The sequence below is a fragment of the Triturus cristatus genome, chromosome 2_2, assembly GCF_964204655.1.
Source record: "Triturus cristatus chromosome 2_2, aTriCri1.1, whole genome shotgun sequence".
NCBI lineage: Eukaryota > Metazoa > Chordata > Amphibia > Caudata > Salamandridae > Triturus > Triturus cristatus.
In genome coordinates this window covers 1,125,411,211-1,125,430,169 of record NC_140582.1, presented here as the reverse complement: position 1 = coordinate 1,125,430,169, position 18,959 = coordinate 1,125,411,211, and the positions used below count along the sequence as shown (strand labels likewise).

The 18,959-nt window shown below is 46.4% G+C and overlaps 1 protein-coding gene across 3 annotated transcripts in view; it reads left to right on the top strand.

The window, feature by feature from the left end:
* The window catches only part of CTNNA2 (catenin alpha 2), a 3,048,772-nt gene that overhangs the window by 1,873,467 nt on the left and 1,156,346 nt on the right, over nucleotides 1–18,959 (top strand). For all 3 annotated transcript variants that reach the window (XM_085642663.1, XM_085642662.1, XM_085642661.1), the window contains exon 8: nucleotides 9,774–9,854. In XM_085642663.1, the coding sequence (XP_085498789.1) occupies nucleotides 9,774–9,854 (81 nt within the window). The remainder of the gene's footprint in view (nucleotides 1–9,773; nucleotides 9,855–18,959) is intronic.

Genomic DNA, 18,959 nt, shown 5'->3' with positions numbered 1-18,959 from the left:
AGATGATCCCCCCCTACTGATAGTCTGGAGCCACAGCTTGGAAGATAGGGGGACCTGTGCACTTCAAGGGCCTGCTTTGAAGTCACCCTCACTTCAAAGGCACAACCAGGTATAAGTACTGGACCTCTGACCCTACCAGGACAGTACAATACTGAACCTGTGAAGAACTCTCACAAGGGTAGAAGCTGATGTGCTATGAGGATTTCCACTCTGCTTGACTACTGCTCTGGAAGATCTGCTTTTCTGAGTTTCTCTACTGCCCTGCTGCCTGCTGATCTCTGTCATGCTGAGGACTAGGACTGAACCCATTTCACTTGAACCCAGAGTGCCTCCAAGGGCTTGCAGTCTTGCCCCCTGTTCTGAAGTCCCAGGGCCCTCAAAATTCCTTCAACCCTGCAACAGCACCTGTGAGTCCTGCCCAGCCAAGTAGTGCCAATCCAGTCCTAGGCCCTTGAAAAATGGCTACTGCAGTCCAGAACCATCAAGATCGGTGATCGGAACTTACTCACTGCACTTGGACGCCGACGCAGGAGGCGATCAATGACATTGCTTTATCAGATTGCATGGCTCGATGACGCAATGGAGTGCAGCTCGATGACAACGCAGCACCTGCATCATAAAGAGGTTTGTCAATGAAGCCCTCATCGCCTAAGCAGAACGGAGCTGATGCATTGAGTTTTCGACGTTGACGCTTGCTCCATACAACATTCATTTTCACTGGGACCCGTGAGTCCTGTAGCTGGCGTGCTCTCCATTGTGGTTTCATTTCGGAATATGCGGGAGACGCAGTAACAACTGAAACGCAGCGTCTGGTCCAAACCATCAGAATATTGTGCTGAGCGCTCTCCATGTCCAGGGGGAAATACCAATTCCCCTTTAAATTCCAGGTATAATGTAGAACCAGTAACTACATCGTACTCAGAGCACAATGTGCTCCAAGAAGAAGATGGGTGAGTGACCAAACTCACTCACACGTATACAAGCCATTAAAGTACCCTAGAATTTAGGTCTTCAACAATAATGGTCCTAATGAAAGCCACAAGACCCGTAAGGGATTCAATTGGCAGAAGCATGCTGACCTGATTACCGGGTGTTGTGGACTAATACATTGTCCATATCAACACGAACAGTTTTTAACCTTACCCTTATCCAGCTTTTAATTAAAACCTACCTTACTGGACAAGAGCTAATTTTAAGCACATGCCGCTGTCTCTACGCAGACAGTCTCCTTCCTGGTGGAGGATGTAGGATCACTTGGAGAATGGGACACTCAAGTGATAAAGACCCAATGATGAAGCTATTTACCAGATCATGCAAGCAGAGCTAAACATACTCTCTAGGCCATGGGTACTCACAAACTTTCTCTCGGGGGCCAAATTTACAGTGTGGTTTGTGGCCGAGGGCCGCACCGGTGGGGGCGGGGTCAGAGGGGGAGGGGCGGGGCTAAAGCAAAAAAAAAAATTGACCATGAGGTTGAGCACAGGTCCCTGCAGCAGACGCCTTCGTCCACTGAGCCACTAGACCCAGCATACACAGATCTCTCTCTCTCTCCCTCTCCCCCTCCCTACCCCTCCCTCCCTCTCTCCCACTCCCTCCCCCTTTCCCTCTCCCTGTCTCTCTCCCTCCCTGTCTCTCTCCCTCCCTGTCTCTCTCCCCCTGTCTCTCTCCCCCTGTCTCTCTCCCCCTGTCTCTCTCCCTGTCTCCCTCCCTCCATCGCCCTCCCTCCATCGCCCTCCCTCCGTTGTCCTCCCTCCCCCCTCTGTCTCCATCCTCCCCCTCTGTCTCCCTCCTCCCCCTCTGTCTCCCTCCTCCCCCTCTGTCTCCCTCCTCCCCCTCCCTCTGTAGCCCTCCCTCTTTCGCCCTCCCTCTGTCGGCCTCCCTCTGTCGGCCTCCCTCTGTCGGCCTCCTCCCTCCGTCTCCCTCCCTCTCCCTCCCTCTCCCTCAAGTCTCCCTCCGTCCGTCTCCCTGTCTCCCTCCGTCTCCCTCCCTCCCTGTCTCCCTCCGTCTCCCTCTCCCTCCCTCCCTCCCTCCCTCTGTCTCCCTCCCTCTCCCTCCCTCTCTCTGTCTTCCTCCATCTCCCTCCCTACGTCTCCCTCCCTATGTCTCCCTCCCTCTGTCTCCCTCCCTCTGTCTCCCTCCCTCTCCCTCCCTCCATCTCCCTTCGTCTCTCTCTCTCTGTCTCCCTCCCTCTATCTCTCCCTGTCTCTCTCCCTCCCTCTCCCTCTCTCCCTCTGTCTCCCTCTCCCTCCCTCTGTCTCCCTCCCTCTGTCACCCTCCGTCTCCCTCCCTCCCTCCCTCTGTCTCCCTCCCTCTGTCTCCCTCCGTCTCCCTCCCTCCCTCTGTTTCCCTCCCTCCCTCTGTCTCCCTCCATCTCCCTCTCCCTCCCTCTCCCTCCCTCCGTCTCCCTCCCCCTGTCTCCCTCCCTCTATCTCTCCCTGTCTCTCTCCCTCTGTCTCTCTCCCTCTCCCTCTGTCTCTCTCCCTCTGCCTCCGTCTCCCTCGCTCGCTCCCTCTCTGCCTCTCTCTGTCTCCCTTCCTCTGCCTCCCTCCCTCTCCCTCTGTCTCCCTCTCGCTCCCTCACCCTCTGTCATCTCACCCTGTGTGTGTGTCAGCCCTCAGCCAGGGCTGAGACAGCTTCCCAGCACGCACACACACAGCCACACTGAGGCAACTTCCCAGCGCTCACACACAGCCTCACCCGAGTACTTCACAGGTCGTTAAAAGACCATTTACGTGTTAAAGTTTTGTTGTATTTCACCTCTTAGGCCCCTTTGACAATCACTGGAATCCCCCGGCCCCCACAGAGCAGAGTCTCAGAGTCCGGGCTGCTGCACCGGACACTCTGACAGTGTTAGCTAACATTATTTAAATTTTGTTTGAAACACATGCAGGATGTCTGCAAGGTCCGCGGGCCGCCGAGGTAGGCTTGCCGGGCCGCTGGCGGCCCGCGGGCCGTACTATGAGTAACCCTGCTCTAGGCCAATGACAGCGTGATTGAGGGTCTCAAGAAAACGTTTTCCAGAGACTCTGGCATATAGATGCATGTGGTTCATTCCCCCCTTTATGATTTTTGGTCAATATAAATAAGAAGCTGACTGAACCTATGCTTCTTCCTCCACATCTTGATTTGAACAACTCCATTGCAGTCACCCTGAACTTTGGATTTACCCCGGTCCAACGGGACCTCAAGTAACCCCTAACCGCTTTTCGCTTCTAAGCACTACTTTTTGATTTATCCTTTTAAAAATTCTAATTCCTGTTCTACTTATTGGATTTTTATCATTTTGGGCTTGTTTGACTCATAAGATATGATCTAGTTTGCTAAACCTGTATGGAATATTTCTGGAGTGTTTTCATTGTATTGCATTGTATTGTGTTGTAATTGCATTTATACAGCGCTTGCTACCCCTGACTAGGTGTCAAATCCCTTTTTTGGTGAGTAGCACGCTACTTATCAACCCATAAAGGATTAGTGATTAATTAATATAGTGAAAATATGAAAGTAATTTGAGCGGGTGATATCTTAGTTATTTGGCTTGAGAAGGATAGTGGAGGCATAAAAGAGGGAAAAGGGTTTGCATTTATATAGCGCTTGCTACCCTTGATGGGGCGTTGAAGCGATTTCAGACGATTAGCACGCTACTCCGGAACCCATACAAGATTAGTGGTGAATTAGTACAGTGAAATATGAAATTAATTTGAGTGGTGGACATGTTAGTCTGTTATTTGGATTGAAAATGATAGTGGAGGGATAGAAGAGAAGGATTTAGAGTTTTTTTTGTTTGTTTTGGAGCTCATAGCTTTGGAATGAGTAAAAGGGAGTTGGAGGGGGATGAGTAAAAAGGAGGTGAAGGGGGAAGAGTCAGAGGGAGGGGTTGGAAAGGCTTGTTTTGGGGGATCAGAATAGTAAAAAGTGGTATGACATGATGCAAGGATGGGTGGAGTAGGGAAGAGTCTGTAAAGGTTTGCTTGGGGATCATAGTAGTGGTATGGGGTTTGGGATGAATGAGAGAGTAGAGGTAGTGGATATATTGATAGAGGTATAGGGTGAGAAATAGGGTAGTGCATTGGAAAGAGTAGTAGAAAGAGGTTTGAGATGAGTCAGAGTTGAGCTAGAAGATATATTGAGAGCGGTATAAGTTGAAAAATAGGGTAGTGCTATTGTGTTTGTGTTGCACAAACACTTTACACATTGCCCCTTTAGATAAGCCTGACTTTTCTGTGCCAGGCTACCAAAGGGTGAGCACAGGTTCCCTTTTAGTGTATATCTAGCTTACCCTGACAAGAGTGGTGATTCCTGCTTGGATAGGGTGCATACCTGAGCCAACTAGAAACCGCAGAACTAAGTGGTGTCGTTGTGCTAAATTTGTCAATCTTATGATAAATTGTATGTCTATGAGTAGATGTTGCTTCATGTTTTATTGTAGATTTACACAATATCTGTTTTCAGGTTGTGTGTTGTAAAGATTCTAATTGATCAACAGCAGTAAATGTAATCTAATATAGTGCATTGTTGTTGAAATCCTGCAGTACTGTTAAGTAAGGCTTATATATTTGCACGTAAAGGATTTTACCTTTGCTGGGAAGTGCCCAAACTTTTTCATTGAAAGTGTTGCGTTCCTGTCGATGTGTGCTGTCCTCCTCAGCTTGAAAAGATTAAATCCTGGATAAGAAATGTTGGCACTGCTATTCTGAATTATGATAAATATCTTATTACTGTTCGGAAGTGGTGGTTCTCTCTCACTGATGAAATTACAGCCCTGCTAAGAAAGACCAAAAGTGTCAGCAGGAAAGGATTGCCGTCTTTCTGAGATGTGCTTGGGCTATCCATTTGAAAAGATTGCAGTCCTGCTGTTGCTCTCTGTAGGTGAAAAAAAAATGCTCTTCAAAAGTGCGGAAATCTATATGTGAATATTGCAGTCCTCCTCAAAAGTGCTGAACTCCTTATTAAAGTATTGCCGTCTTGTTCAAAAGTATACTACTCCATATGGAAATATTGAAGTAGTTAAAAATGACGGAACTCTACGGCATATTTACAAAACAATGTCAGAACGCGGAGCCACGCCAAAATTAGCTGCGCCCTGCTCCGATATTTTAAAACGCAGGGATGCACTGTATTCAAAAGAATACGGCACACTCCTGTGTTTCCCATAGCGCTGGTGCAAAAAAGCTGCCAAGCACCAGTCCAGGTACCCTGCCACCATGTGGCAAGGGTGCCTGCACTGCAGGGGCAATTGTTTATGTGCAGGAAGGTGTTCCTTCCAGCACATAAACAATCATTAATGGCGATTTGCTCTTTCTATGTTTTCTGCAGAATGCAGCACCCGTGGAAAGAACAAGGAGAAATGAATGATTTCTCCTCGTATCGCCATTTTAATGCCTGGTAATCCATGGCATTAGCATGAGAATGGCGCTTTTTTTGGTGCTGCCTCAGCCGTGCAAATCTGAGGCTGAGTCAAAAATCAAAGGATGTTGCGGTGGAACGCCCACACCAACTCCCATTGCACACCCCATTGCCTCAGGGGACTGTGGCGTAAAGGAACATACTTGCAAGGTGGTGTTAAGCCACGGTAAGTGGCTTAGCGCCACCTTGGAAATATGGGAAATGGCACTATGACACTGAAGTGTCAAAAAAAGTGACGCTCCGGTGGCGATTGAGACTTGTAAATATGCCCCTCTGATTGACAATATTGCAATGGTCTTCAAAGTCTGGACTCTTTCCATCTGAAAATATTGCAGTCTTGTTCAAAAGTACAGAACCCTGCATTAAAATATAGCAGTCCTCTTCAATAGTACGGAGCTCCATATGAAAATATTACAGTCGTGCTCTAAAGTGCGAAACGCTATATGAAAATATTGAAGTATTTTTCAGCAGTTTGATACACTTTTGAAAATAGTGAAGCTTTGTTCAAAAGTACAGAACCCTTTATGAAAATATTGCTGTCCTCTTCAAAAGTCTGCACTCTTTTCATCTGACAATAGTGCAGTATTGCTCAAGAGTGCTAGTGCTGCTTCACTGAAAGGACTGCAGCCCTTTTGAGGCAGCATTGATGCAGTTCCCTGAAAAGACTGCAGTCTTGGTGTGATTTGCCAGTAATGTCAATATGAAAGTACTGAAGTCCTCTTCAGCTGTGCTGGCACGCTCTCCAAGTGAAAGTAAGTCAGTCCTGCAGAGAAGTGCTGGGAATGTACAAATAAAAGTATAGTCTTGATGAATATAGCTGATTCTATGCCTCTGAATGAATTGAAAACCTGTGTAAACAAGCGCATGAGATCTGTTGAGCAGTGCTACATTTAAATAGAAGCAGTGCTACCTGCATCCCATCTGGAAGACTGCAGTTCCCAGCTAGATTGAGAGACATTAACAGTGTAACAACAAATGAACCCCGATCCTGCTGAGAACAGTTGACACTGTCAAGTTGCACAGATTGCAGTTCTGAGGCTGAGATGGTGCTCTCCCACTGCAGTTACTACTGTCCTTTAAAAAAATGCAGCCATTTCCCAGTTTCAATGATTTCCGGGAAATGCTTCTCCAGATCTATAGAATAGGGCTGGCACTTAACATATACATCAGAACATTGGAATGTTGAGTGATCCATTCAAAACAATGGAGTGCTCCAGGTTTCTAATGGCTGGTAGAAGTCCGGAGCATAAACATTCCAATGTTTGTTTACAGCAACAGCTGTGAACAAAGGCCTCACGGAGCCCGAGGGGGATTTCAACCAACTCGAACTCCGTGAGGCCTTAGGCTCGGACCTTTAACACTGGAGTGGGCCGTTAGTGGGCAATAGAGACCGCAACGGCAGGCTCAAAGGCTACAATAGATTTCAAAACTAGGGACAACCTTTGATGCTTTGCTTTTTCTGGTATCCTACCCTACCAGGATTTGTCACTGCTGTCGAAGAAATGTGTGTGCAATTTCTTGTTATGAAGTCCACAGACATGGTGGTGAATGCTGGTGCTGTCAAATAAAAAGTATTTAGGTGCCACTGACAAAGTTTAACTTGCTTTATTACAAGAGTAGCTAGATGTCCTTGTGGAGTCATTATCACTTTCCCATTGCAGGCCCTGCAGGCCTGGTAAGAAGTTCATGTATTGTTAGTAAAGCAATTGACTATTGGGTAAAAGATGCTCGCGGTTCTGGTTCAGGAAATGATAGATCCTGTTCACAAAAGCACACCTCAGAAACTTGAATTAAAAACCAAAAACATATCCTTCTTAAGAACGTCAGTCAACAGCATGGATCTTCCCCCAAAGAGCACGATTTCTTTCCTCCACTTTTAGAGAATGTAGGTCCTCTCTTACACTTCCTTCACACTCTCTCCACAGTTAATTCAAAGTCCTCCACTTGACTACACTGGAATAAACTAAAGTCCCCCATGACTTCTGTGCATGTTTGCTTAAAATTCTGTTCCATCTCTGGCTGCACCATGTGTCACCATATGGCCTTAGTCGCATGCATGACAACATGCTGTGTTACTTCACATGATTAACAGAATGGAGTATGCCTTGTCTATAAAAAGGCACAGTCACAGATGCTGCACATGGCAATACTTAATGAGCGTTGCCAGTGATCAGTCTAAAGCGGTACCTAAACATCTTGCAAGCGTTTATAAGACTTTTAAGCACAAGATGTTCACAGTTATGGCTGCAGGAAGAGGATTCTGACTTCCAATCACTGTTTGAGTCCCCTTGATTGCAAAGGAGTTGATTGTAAACAATGACCTGTTTGTAGTCGATGGACGTGGACGGCAATCACAGGTTTCCCGGCATGCTCCTGGAAAATGTTTGTGATTTCCATCTATTTCATGTGAAAATATGCACAAGTATATTTTCTCTTGCGAAAGTCGACGGAAGAAAAAACAAATGTACTTGCTAGCTATGTTTTTCTCTATGAGGCTACTATACCCCTTCCTCACCTTCCCTGTAATTTCGGGAATTGTCCCTTCTCCATGACAGGAGTAAATCTCTAACCGTTTCCACTTTGGCCAACGTGGGAACAAGTTGGAAGTGAGTTTATGAATATGTACATTTATGGGTGAGAACTCACAAGGCAATGGTGTCCTACTCCCCACACATTCCCCAACCCTGCTGGCACTATTACTCACTCAAAAGTCTTTGAAGAAGTAACTCTATTTATGAATGCTAAACCTGTTTTTTGACATAGAACAGTATTGCATTCGTAAATATGGTATTTACTTGTGGAGTAAACTAAATGCACCATTAGCGATGAGAATCTGGCTCAATGAGATTATGCCTCTTTTTACATCTTTTCAAATTAGTCATGACATTTTTCATGCGCAAAGAACTGAGGTTTCTTGGCACAAATAGACAGGCATTTGTTACAAGATCCAGAAATTAATTGTTGATGTGCAGCAGCGGCGTCTCCGCTATAGCGGAGGAGCGTCGCCCTCTCTCCTCCCACCAGCAGCTGCAAAAATTGTAAACTGAAATTATAGTAAACCAGGTGTATTATCATTTTATTTCTCACTCCCAGGCGAGTCTTGGGGACAGGGCCATAGCAGGGGCAGTGACGAAGGGGAAGGGGTGGCCATTGTTGTCAGTGCACATGTGGGTTTGGCCAGCCGCTCAGGATGGCCGAACCGACATGCGCACTGAAGCTGTCTCTGCCCTGAGCTGTGTTGCGGGGTTGGAGACAGCAGGCACAGGCTCCTAGTCTCTCTGGGAGCGCAAATCGAGGGCGCTCTGGCGTATCCTCACGCTGCTCTAATGCAGCAAGAGAACAGCATCAGGATCTGGCACAGGGGATTCTGGGGGCCTCTGCTGGTGAGGAGCAGAAGAGCGTCGATGCGGCAGGTAAGTTGTTTATTAATTTGTTTTTTGTTGTCGTCATTCGTCCCCCCTACCCCCTTACCCCGCCACTCAGCCCGGACACCAGCAGCTACTGTTGATGCGCTATTCAATGTTTCATTTTTCACTGAACTATGGTACAGACTCTAAAATTTGTTATTTCTTTAACTGGGCTTTTGTTTTTTTGATGTGTTTGTTGAACTGAATTATATATCACACATTTTCTCTTGCGAGGCCATGGCTGCTTAGGTCACGCTACCAAAAAGCGCGCATAGCCTTTTTGCACTCATTCCGTGTCTGATAAACTGGGTTATGGAGGATGAGGATTATTTCCAGTCCATTGTACATAGCATGGTAAAACATAAAAAAGAGGATATGAAACAATTCTAAAGATGCAAGATGTTTTTATGACTTATAAATAATTTAATTTATTGACTGGGCATTTTCACAGAAGAATCCTAGTGCACGAACAAGCACTTCTGAAACGAAGCCAATTTTGCAGCAATATGAAATCGAACACTCTGGTGTGACCTCAGTTGTAATCTCAATTTCGTGTTCAGCTTTAAGATGTGAAGATAAATTATTTATTATTTGATAATTAATCACATTTAGTATGAAATCCACTATCCCAGTTCTCAGCCCTGCAAAATCTTAGTTTAGAACAAATCCCTCTTGCTCCTTCCCTTTAACTCAAATCCCCAAAAATAGTAGTCGCAGTCCTTTCTCCATTTCTTTGCACGCATGCATATCACATAACAGGCATATAAAATACACAATGTGGCATCAGCCAGTTTTCCACATGGGTATTCTCTGCTTTTAGCAACATCATCAATTTGTTACTGAATTTCACATCCATAATGAATGTGTCTGTTGTCTCTATAGCCCTGTCTTGGACGGAAGCAAATATTACATACAGTGAATAACATGGCATAACAACCACTTTTGTGTATGTTTCTCTTACAGACTGGAAGAAAGGAAAAAGGGGACCCACTGAACATTGCCATTGATAAAATGACCAAAAAAACAAGAGACCTACGGAGACAGGTATTACCTCCTATTATGATCACATGCTCATTGCATCCTCCATTAACAGTATTTTCTTGTTCAAGGTCTCATACATTTGCTTGTTTCATATTTGCTTTACAACATTGTAATGCTCCAAGCAAGCTGCATTTTAAGGATCACCTGGAGCTCAGATGAGTGGTCTATGTTATAATGCCTTTTCTGGTGGGAAAACAGTTTTCAAAGCAATGGCGGCTGGTATGTATTTATGGTGGTGGGTGGGCAAAAAATGTGTGGCATTAAAATAATTTGAAAGAAAGGCACTTACCTTGATGACTTGCCACACAACATCCCCCTCGCTTGGGTGTCTTCGCTCCTGGAAGCTCCGTACCCAGGAAACTGCACTACCCAATCCTGGTGCTGCTCTCATGCTGTGAGAGAAGCAACAGGATTGCAGGGGGCGGCCTCTCTCAGCGCTCTTAAAGACAGCTGGGTTAGAGAAGGTAAAAATGTGCATGTCTGGCTGGCCATCGCAAGACGGCGGCCAAAGGGACATGCGCACTTTAAACATAAGTGCACAGCTCCCTTAGCAGCAAGTGCCCCGCCCCGTCATGACACTCCATCCAGGACTGGTTGCTGAAAAATAAAATGGTAAAAAATAAACCTTATTACCATTTTATTTTTCAGATGATCTGGGGTATTTTTTAGCAGGAAAATGCTCCTCTGCTCTCACGGAGGAGTCGCCTCTGCTTCAAAGCTGAATTTAGTGAAGTAAGACCAGACTCACAAAGCAAAGAGCTAAGAATTACACAAATGCAGATTGCAGCAGCTCTCAATCAGTGCACCACAGAATCCTTGACAAGTGTTTGCAATAGAACTATAGTAGATGTATTTCGTACACCTTTCAGTAGAATTCTGACCAATTTAAAATAAACTAACATCTCCCAGAAATGGACCCACCCCCCCAAAGGAGGCCCTATGTTAGGCCGTACTCCAAAAACATTTTCTGCCATTACTTATATCTTACCCTAGGCTCACTTATGTGTTTCTCACGCATTTTCAGGAGTCAGGCCTCATTAATCATGGAAACAGCATCATAAATCAAAATATATTATTTGTCTTTGTATCGCCTATTCCTGGAAATTATGAATGAATAATCCCTATATTATGTTATGTTAGTGGATTTCTAGAGAACGCCTTATCACCTGTCAGGGTATCCAGGTGCTGAGTCTGGCTGTGGTTAATGCAAGGACTAGAGTGCTTGTCAAAGAGCCAGGTCTTGAACTTCTTTCAGAATTCCAGCAGTGACGTGTTGACCCTGATGTGGAGGTCATTCCAGCACTTTGCTGTGATGTTGGAGAAGAATCATCCTTCGCCTCTGCTTCTGCATATCCAAGTGTGTGAACGAGAGAGATAGAGGCAGAGCAAAGGCTTCTGCCGGCTTGATGGAAGTGGAGGCGGTGGTTGAGGTAGGAGGGTCCAGTGTTTTGCAGTACCTTGAATGCATGTTTGAGGAGATTGAACTGGCAACATTTCTCAGTCGGGAGCCAGTGCAGCTGTCTGAGGCAGGGAGTAATATGGGTGCATTGAGGGAGGTTAAGTTTGAGTCTAACGGCAAAGTTCTGGATGGTCTGGAGTCTCTCGACGAGGTGGGCTGGTATTCACACATAGAGTGTATTGCTGTAATCCTATCTGCTTTTGACGAGGGCCTGGGTAATGGTGTGCTTTGAGTCCTGGGTGAGCCATTTTAAGATCATGCGTAGCATGCACATTATGAAAAGGCAGGAGATGTGATGGCATTGATTTGAGAGGCCATAGTAAGATTGCTGTCCAGGATGGTTCTGAGGTTTCTGGCATGCTCAGTCAGTGAGGGGTTGGTGGAGAGTTCTGAAGGCCATCAGGAGGAATCCCAGGGGTAGTTCTTGCCTCTGAAGATCAGCGCCGCCGTCTTGTTAGCAGTGAGCTTTAGGCTGTCCTACTTCATCCAACCTGCAACACTGGTCATGCATTTGATCCCTGTGTTGCTGGGTCTTCTGAGAGGGAGAGAATGAGTTGTTTGCTGTGTGTGTAAGAGAGGATGTGGAGCCCGTGGGATCTGACAATGTTGCCAAGCGGTGTTATGTTAGTGTTAAATAAGGTGGGGCTTAGTGACAAACCTTGTGGGACTCCGCAGATGATTTCCTTGGTTTAGAGATGAAAGGTGGGAGGTGCACATGTTGGGTTCTTTCTGTGAGGAAGGAGGTGATCCACTTGAGTGCTGATCACTGGATTCTGAAATGATGGAGTCTGGTGGCAAGCGTGTGGTGTGAGATTGTGTCAAAAGACGTGGAGAGGACAAGGAGGATAAGTGCTGCTGTCTCGCCTCGGGCGAGTATGGTGCGTATGTTGTCCCTGATTTTGATGAGGGCTGTTTTGGTGCCATAGTTGCTTCAAAATCCAATCTGTGAGGTCTTCAGGAGTTGGTGATGTTCCAGGTGTTTGGCGAGTTGCTAGTTGATTGGTTTCTCCCTGTCTTTGGCCGAGAAAAGTAGTAGTGAGATGAATCGGTAGTTTTTGTGTTTGATGGGGTCGGCCGGTGGTTTCTTTAGGAGGGCATTGACCTCTGCACGTTTCCAGTTTTCTGGGAAGGTTGCAGTGGCTATTGAGGCATTGATGATCGTGAGTTTGAGGCTAATCTTGGGTCTGCCTAGGTTGAATATGTACTGGGGGCACAGGTTGGTGGGGGGCCCTGAGTGTACTGTCTTCATGATGGAGGTGGTATCCTGATGGGTGATTGGCTGCAGTTGGTCAGTTGTGCGCCTGTCGTGCTGGTGGTTTTTGGTTGATGAAGTCAGAGGGTCCGGGCTGAGGGATGAAGTTTCTATAGATCATAGCTATCTTGTCATGGAAGAAGTCTGTGAGGCAGTCACAGAGATCTTGTGAAGGAGTGATTTTGTTTTCTGTGGCTGAGGGGTTGGAGAATTCCTTGATGGTGGCAGAGTTCCTTGTTGTTGGAGCTGGCTTCTATTCTTGCTGTAAGAGCTGTTTTCTTTGTCTACCACAGTTGTTTGTGGTAAACATAGAATAAGACAAAGCTATTAGAGAAAACAGTTTTTGAATCAGGTTTGAATATTAAGTTGTATTTCAATTTAAAAAGTGAAATAAGACGCAGGTGCTCATAGAAAAACCAATTTGAACCGAGGCATAATTTGTTATTAATAAAATAGATTCTAGGAAAAAGTGAAAAGACCAAGGAGAACTAAGTTAATTCAAGGCCTTATAAACTTTGAAAGACTAACCTTCCTGTTTAGAGATTCTGCATTGTTAGATACAAATAAATTAGTATCTTTTTTTTTTTAATCAAAAGCTTTTAATGGCCAGCTGCTATCCATTCACTTGTCCCAAATGAGCAGACATGCCACAGTTAAATTATTTAAATTATGAATAATATGTCACGCAGACAAGCTAAGAAAGTATGTCTGGTCATGATTTTGAATTTAAGCAAGGTCAAATTGGGTTTTAATCCTTTCAAGCTTGAATAAAACCATTTAGTGGGGTATGAGTAACAAATATTATGTGCAGTGCTAAGAAATAAGGAAATTTTCAGTAGTAATCGCTAAATAAAACAAATGAACTTTATATATGAAATAAAGTGTGCTCTATCTTAGATGATAAGAAAATTGCAAGCCACTGATGAATTCTGTTACAACGTGGAGGAATAAGGCCTAAAAGAGCACCCAGAAGAGAACTTGAAAATGGCTTGCAATTGCCCTGTAGCATATGACAGAGTATTTTGTTCTTTGCAACGCCCTATTGCTTACCGGTAATCTTCATTAACCATGGATCCCGATGTCCGACATCCCATTCATAAACAAGTGAGATAATCCTATATCACCAACAGAAAAAATGAACAAAGGAATGCTGGCCCTACCCCACTCCCTCCCACCAGGAGTACATAAACATACTTTACCCAGCATTTCCTCTAAACTACCGGTCGGTATGTCCGGGAGGGAGGGTAGTAATGAATGGGATGAGGACAACGGGACCAGGAGTAATGAAGATTACCGGTAAGTAATAGGGCATTACTCCCGGGTGGGTCCTTCCTGTCCTCGTCCCATTCATAAACAAGTGAGAATATCAAAGCAACAACCGACATTCATCACCAACAAACCACCAGGACACAAGGCAGACAGCAACACCCAGTGATTTATTGGTAAAGAAAAACAAGAAGTCAGGAGCACACAGCCTGCACTACCCCAACCCAAAATTAGCATCATCCCCCATCAAATTTTGGATTCGATAATGCCTCAAAAAAGTATTAGAGGACGCCCAAGTAACAGCCCTTCAGATCTCAGACAGAGAAACCCCCCTGAATCTGAGCCCAGGAGGCCGCGATCCCCCAAGTAGAATGCCCCTGGACACCTGCCGGAGGAAAGGTACCCAAAAGGGATTAGGCCAACATAATGACCTGCTTTAGCCAGCGACCAATGGAAGAAGAAGAAGCCTTGCCTCCACGAGGGGAAACCACAAAAGACACAAACAGGGATTCGGACTTCCTAAAAGGATGTGTCTGATCCAGATAGATACACAAAGCCTGGCAAACATCAAGCAAAGACCAAGGAAGGTCATCGCCAGACACTGGATCATTGCACAAAGCAGGCAACACCAACTCCTGGGAACAACGGAACTGAGAAGGAACTTTTGAGCACAAAAGAAGAATCCAACTGGAGGACCACCACATCCTCCAAAAAAGACAAAAAGGGCTCCCGAGCCATCAGAGCCGCCAACTCCCCAAGGCGCCTGGACGAAAAAATAGCCACCAAAAAAATCACAATCAATGTCACAAACTTGATGTCCACCTTAGCCAAAGGCTCAAAGGGAGAATCCAAAAGACCACGCAACCCCAAGGTAAGGTCGCAAAAAGGAAATGACGGCCGCACCACTGCATGGGCCAAAGAAAAACTCCTCTGCAACCGAGAGACCAAGTCACCCACATCTGACAAATTTCCCCAAGGGGAATGAAAAGCCTTTATCATGGCCCATTGAGCCCGTAAAGTGGAAACAGACAACCCCTTCTCAAACGCCTCTCAGATAAAATGAAGCACCCCAGGCAGAGAGCAATCCAGAGGGGCAACTCCAGAGCATGACACCATCGCTAGAAATTCACCAATGCCACCCATAGGACCGGAGAGTCGAAGGCTTCTGAGAATGCTTGGGTAAACTTCGAAGCCGCCACCCCTGCCTCTCAACCTCCAAACTGACAGCCGCAGGAGAGACAACATCGGAGACGACCACAGGGGAGATGGAAAGCAGGGGATCAACCAGGAAACCTGAACCACCAATAGCCTCAGAGTGGAGAACAAAGAAAGACAAGGCCAAAACGGCACCACCACCACCTCCCGAGACCTCTGCACCAGGCAAGCCAAAAACCGGTGGATCAGCGCCCGGGGCAGGAAGGCATACAACAGGCACAATGGCCAAGAATTGGTCAGAGCATCCAACCCCCATACACCCTCCTGACATTCACGGGAGCAGAACCGTGGCAGCTGAGCATTGTGCTGGGAAGCAAATATGTCGAGAAAGGGAAGACCAAACCTCCGGCACACAAGTCAGAATGCCTCCAGAGTCAGAGACAACTCCTGGGAGGTGGGGATAAAAACGACTGAGGGCATCTGCCACCCCATTGTCCACTCCCCAGATATGAACACCCGCCAGAGACAACAGATGCCCCTCTGCGTAACAAAACAAGGGAATCACCACTGCATTCAGAGACTTACACCTGGTCACCTCTTGATGGTTCAGGTAGGCCCCAGTCACCATGTTATTGGAATGGACCACCACAGTGAAACCCGACTGCAGAAGCCCATGACTAACCTGGACACCGCCGTCAACTCCCGCCAATTCCAAGAATGCCTCCCTTCCAGAAGGGACCAACGACCTTGAAGCACTGGAACCCTGGAAAGAGTGGCTGTCACCGCCCACCAGTGCAGAGTAGGGAGGATGGAAGGGGACACCGGAACCAGAAGGGCCAAATTCTGAGACAAAGGATTCCAACGGACCAACAGATGCACCCACAAAGGCCTGAGATTAAAACCACATCCAAGGCACTATAAACACTGCTGCTGTCATGAGATTCAGAAGCCTCAGCCAGAGCCGGACCGGGAAGGAAACCCCCCTCCAGAACTCTAGAGCAAGGGAACGCAAGGTCACAGCCCGAGAGATGGACAGAAACACCCTGTTCAGATCGGTGAGAAAGCGAGCCCCGATAAAAGTCAAGTCCTGAGACGGCTTCAGCTGACACTTCGGAAGTTTCAGCAGAAAGCCATGAGCCCGCAACGCCAAACACCCCAACTCCTGATCCACCAGCAACTGAGAAGGAGCCTGGACCAGCCAATCGTCGAGGTATGGGTATAGGAGGACACCCTGAATGTGCAACGAGGCCACCAATGGCACCATCACTTTGGTGAACACCCTCTGGGCGGACCACAGTTCAAAGGGCAGGACCCAAAACTGAAACTGATGGCCTCGAAGGCAAAACCTCCAGAACCTGCGAGAGCTGGGGTGAACTAAGACATGATAATAAGGGTCCTGCAGATCCAGGGTGCACAAGAATTGACCAGGGAGAACCAATGGATTCACCCTCTGAAGAGTCTCCATCTTGAAGGGCATATGAACCCCAAACATGTTCAGGGCCTTCAAGTCCAGCACCAGACAGAACCCCCCTGTCACTTTGGGAACAAGAAAAATCAGGGAGTAAAACCCCCTCCCCATCTCCAGGGGAGCCACCTACTGAATGGTCCCTTCGCCAAGAGGGACTTCACCCCCAGAGACAGCTTGACTCTCTTGGCCCGACAAGGATTCGGACGAATTCCTGAATCCGGAGGAATCTCTGAAAACTCAATGCAACACCCCAGTCAAACAATATCCAGCACCCACACATCGGAACAAGACTGCAATCAGGCCGGAAGAAAAAGCTGAAGCCGACCTCCGACCAACAATCCTGAATCGGCTGCCATATAGCCATGAATGAGGTTTCGGCTTCGCTTTCCTGTCCCGACCCCTGCCAGAAGAAAACCTCCCATGACCTCTAGAAAACTGCCTCCAGGAGGGTGGATGAAGGTGGGATTTAGGATTAGATAAACCAGCCATAGTGGAGTACTGCTTAAAAGAAGAAGAGTGCTTTAAAACGTTTGTGCAATTTGTTCTCCAACTCCTGTCCAAAACATCACAGCCCCCTGGAAAGGGAAGCATAGGCAGAAGCCTTCTTAGTGGAATCAGTTTTCCAATCCTTCAAAACCAGATTGTGGCAAGCCGCCACACAAGCACCCTCCCCCCGCCCCCACAAAGGGCCGAGGCCTGCACCATGTCAAAGGATATATTGGAAAGGAATTCCACTTGCCGCTCTATATGCTCCAAAAGCCTGGAACAGTCAGATGTATCATCCGGGGACTGATACAGAGCCTTGATATCCGAAATAAGGGCCTGTGCAATTTAAGTACCATAAATGCCAGCCAAGAAGAGGATACAGCTTGGCCATGAACCGGGGAATCATAATACGATCAGGGTCCTTCCACTCCAGTTTTAACACCTCCTGGATGTAGAGATAGACAGGTGCATCCACTGCTGCTGAACTCTGAAACTGGCGCAGCGATGAATCACCAGACGTGCTAGTAGCATCTTCACCAGGAAAACCCATGTTTGATTTGACATGCTTCAGCAAGTCCGGCAACATGACTTAATCAATGTATTTTCCCTTGTGTTCCTCACCCCCCCATCCAATCCTCCTCAGAATCAGAAGAATGAGAGGACTGAACGGGGTAAGACCGCTTGGGAAACCCGCTATGCGGTACTCACCCCATGTGGCTACAATTAAAGGAACTGCCAAAATCACCTAAGCAGCCGAACGGCATCGGAACGCCTGACTTCCTGCACTGCGCAGACACTGGAAGTCAGGCAACGTAACCCGGAAGAGAAACGCACACTGGGAGCAACTCCCACCCAGGTCACCCTCCGGGAAACAGACAGCCGAAATGAGGACATGCCGCACCTCCCAATGTGCCCGGCAACCCAGGAGGCGCAGATCGGATACCACATCAGTGAACACTGACCAGGAGGAACTCAGCATGTCTCCCTCCAAGCATGGCAGGGAGGGAGACATAAACATCAGTAACGTCTCTATCGCCCAGCAGCGGAGATGTGAATTTTCCACCAGAAGTCCACCAGCTCCTGACTCACCCCAAGAACAGAGGGAAATCTGGGTGAAGTACGTTTATGTACTCCCGGTGGTAGGGGGTGGGGTAGGGCCAGCATTCCTTCATTTGTTTTCTGTTGGTTTATGAATGGGAGAAGGACAGGGGGTACCGGGGAGTAATACAAGATTACACCATCAGCTCTCTTCCAAAAAGGTTAAATGCTTGTTTTTTTGCTTCTTCATATGAGATAGAATAGTTACCGATATTTAGCATGAAAGGAGAATTTGTAATTTGAAAATAAACGCACAAATACACAGCAAGTAATTTGTTGAAAAACAATATAAGGAGTTTAAATGTCTGTCAATTAAAAAAAAGGCTGTTGTTCACATTGTATGGCAACATGCAGAGAGAGTGCACTTTTGTGCAGAAAACTACAGCTGTGCAAAAAAAAAAATATTGTTCTGTCACCTTTCTGCTAATCACTGTTTATTTTCAGGGTAAATACTTCAGAAGAGCTAAAAAGCCAGTTCTTCTTTCTTTACATAGCAATTGTAATTCAGCTACATGACCTGCGTGTCACACTGTCTTCGGTCTCTTGCAACAGGCATTGTCAAAATGCAACTGTAATGAGTTGTTGCATTACAGTGCTTTGTTGATTTTTAATACATGTGACTAGTGATGTCATGGCTACACTGTAAAAAGATAATTAGAGACAGGTTTGTATGCATATATTGCATAATTTTATGTAAAACATTTTATTTTAAGTTGTCTCAAATGTTCATATTTAATTATCAGCAAGCATGTATTATTTCACATGAGAGCATAGCACTGAGCATTCTTGATAAAGACTCTGAAATAGTACATCAGGCAGACACTGTAGACATTGAACAATCATTTGTCCTTCATAAAATAAAATGTAATTTTTTTAGGTTGAGCCTAGACAGCGCTTGTGCTGTCTGGAAGATCTGTTGTATGT